This window comes from Etheostoma spectabile, chromosome 8 (assembly GCF_008692095.1).
Source record: "Etheostoma spectabile isolate EspeVRDwgs_2016 chromosome 8, UIUC_Espe_1.0, whole genome shotgun sequence".
In the NCBI taxonomy this organism is placed as follows: Eukaryota; Metazoa; Chordata; class Actinopteri; order Perciformes; family Percidae; genus Etheostoma; species Etheostoma spectabile.
In genome coordinates this window covers 33731229-33731836 of record NC_045740.1, presented here as the reverse complement: position 1 = coordinate 33731836, position 608 = coordinate 33731229, and the positions used below count along the sequence as shown (strand labels likewise).

General features: G+C 44.2%; 1 protein-coding gene across 1 annotated transcript in view; it reads right to left on the bottom strand.

Moving 5' to 3' along the window:
- ripor1 (RHO family interacting cell polarization regulator 1) overlaps positions 1-608 on the bottom strand; it is a gene marked incomplete in the record, with an annotated part of 32518 nt that overhangs the window by 27088 nt on the left and 4822 nt on the right. Inside the window, 1 exon segment of the mRNA XM_032524297.1 lies at positions 40-163. Coding sequence (XP_032380188.1) covers positions 40-163 — 124 coding nt within the window.

Genomic DNA, 608 nt, shown 5'->3' with positions numbered 1-608 from the left:
TGTGTGTGTGTGTGTGTGTGTGTGCGTGCGTGTGCGTACCTGTAGGGCTTGTCGTGGGTGTTGACTCCAGTGAAGCTCTGACTCCTAGTGATGGATCTGGAGGTGAGGCGTCTGGCTGGGCGAACGGAGAGCGACATGGTGGAGAGAGTTCGGGATGGACTCCCTGTACAGAGAGGAGGAGGAGAACCACACTGATGGGCCATGTGCTTCATCATCCATAGAACACAATGACGTGCAAATAGGAAATCACAAGGAGTACCACATCGGCATGTGCAGACAATAAAGATGTATGGAAAGGGGAGAAAAAAAAATCCAATGTAATCTCTAACATCCAATCAAATGCAAATAATTCAGATAAAACTACTAAATTCTGAATTATTGCTTCATATATTGTTTTGTTTTTTTAAATCATTAGGGCAGGGTTGAAATCAACTGTCATTTGAATGATCATGAATCAATTTATCAAATCCAGAGATTGATCCTTTAACCCTAAGAGACCCGATGGACTGCCGGCTCTTTAAAAAGGTCCCATGGCATTACAATGTCACATTGTGAGGTTTTTTAACATTAATGAGTTCCCCCAGCCTGCCTATGGCCCCCCAGTGGCT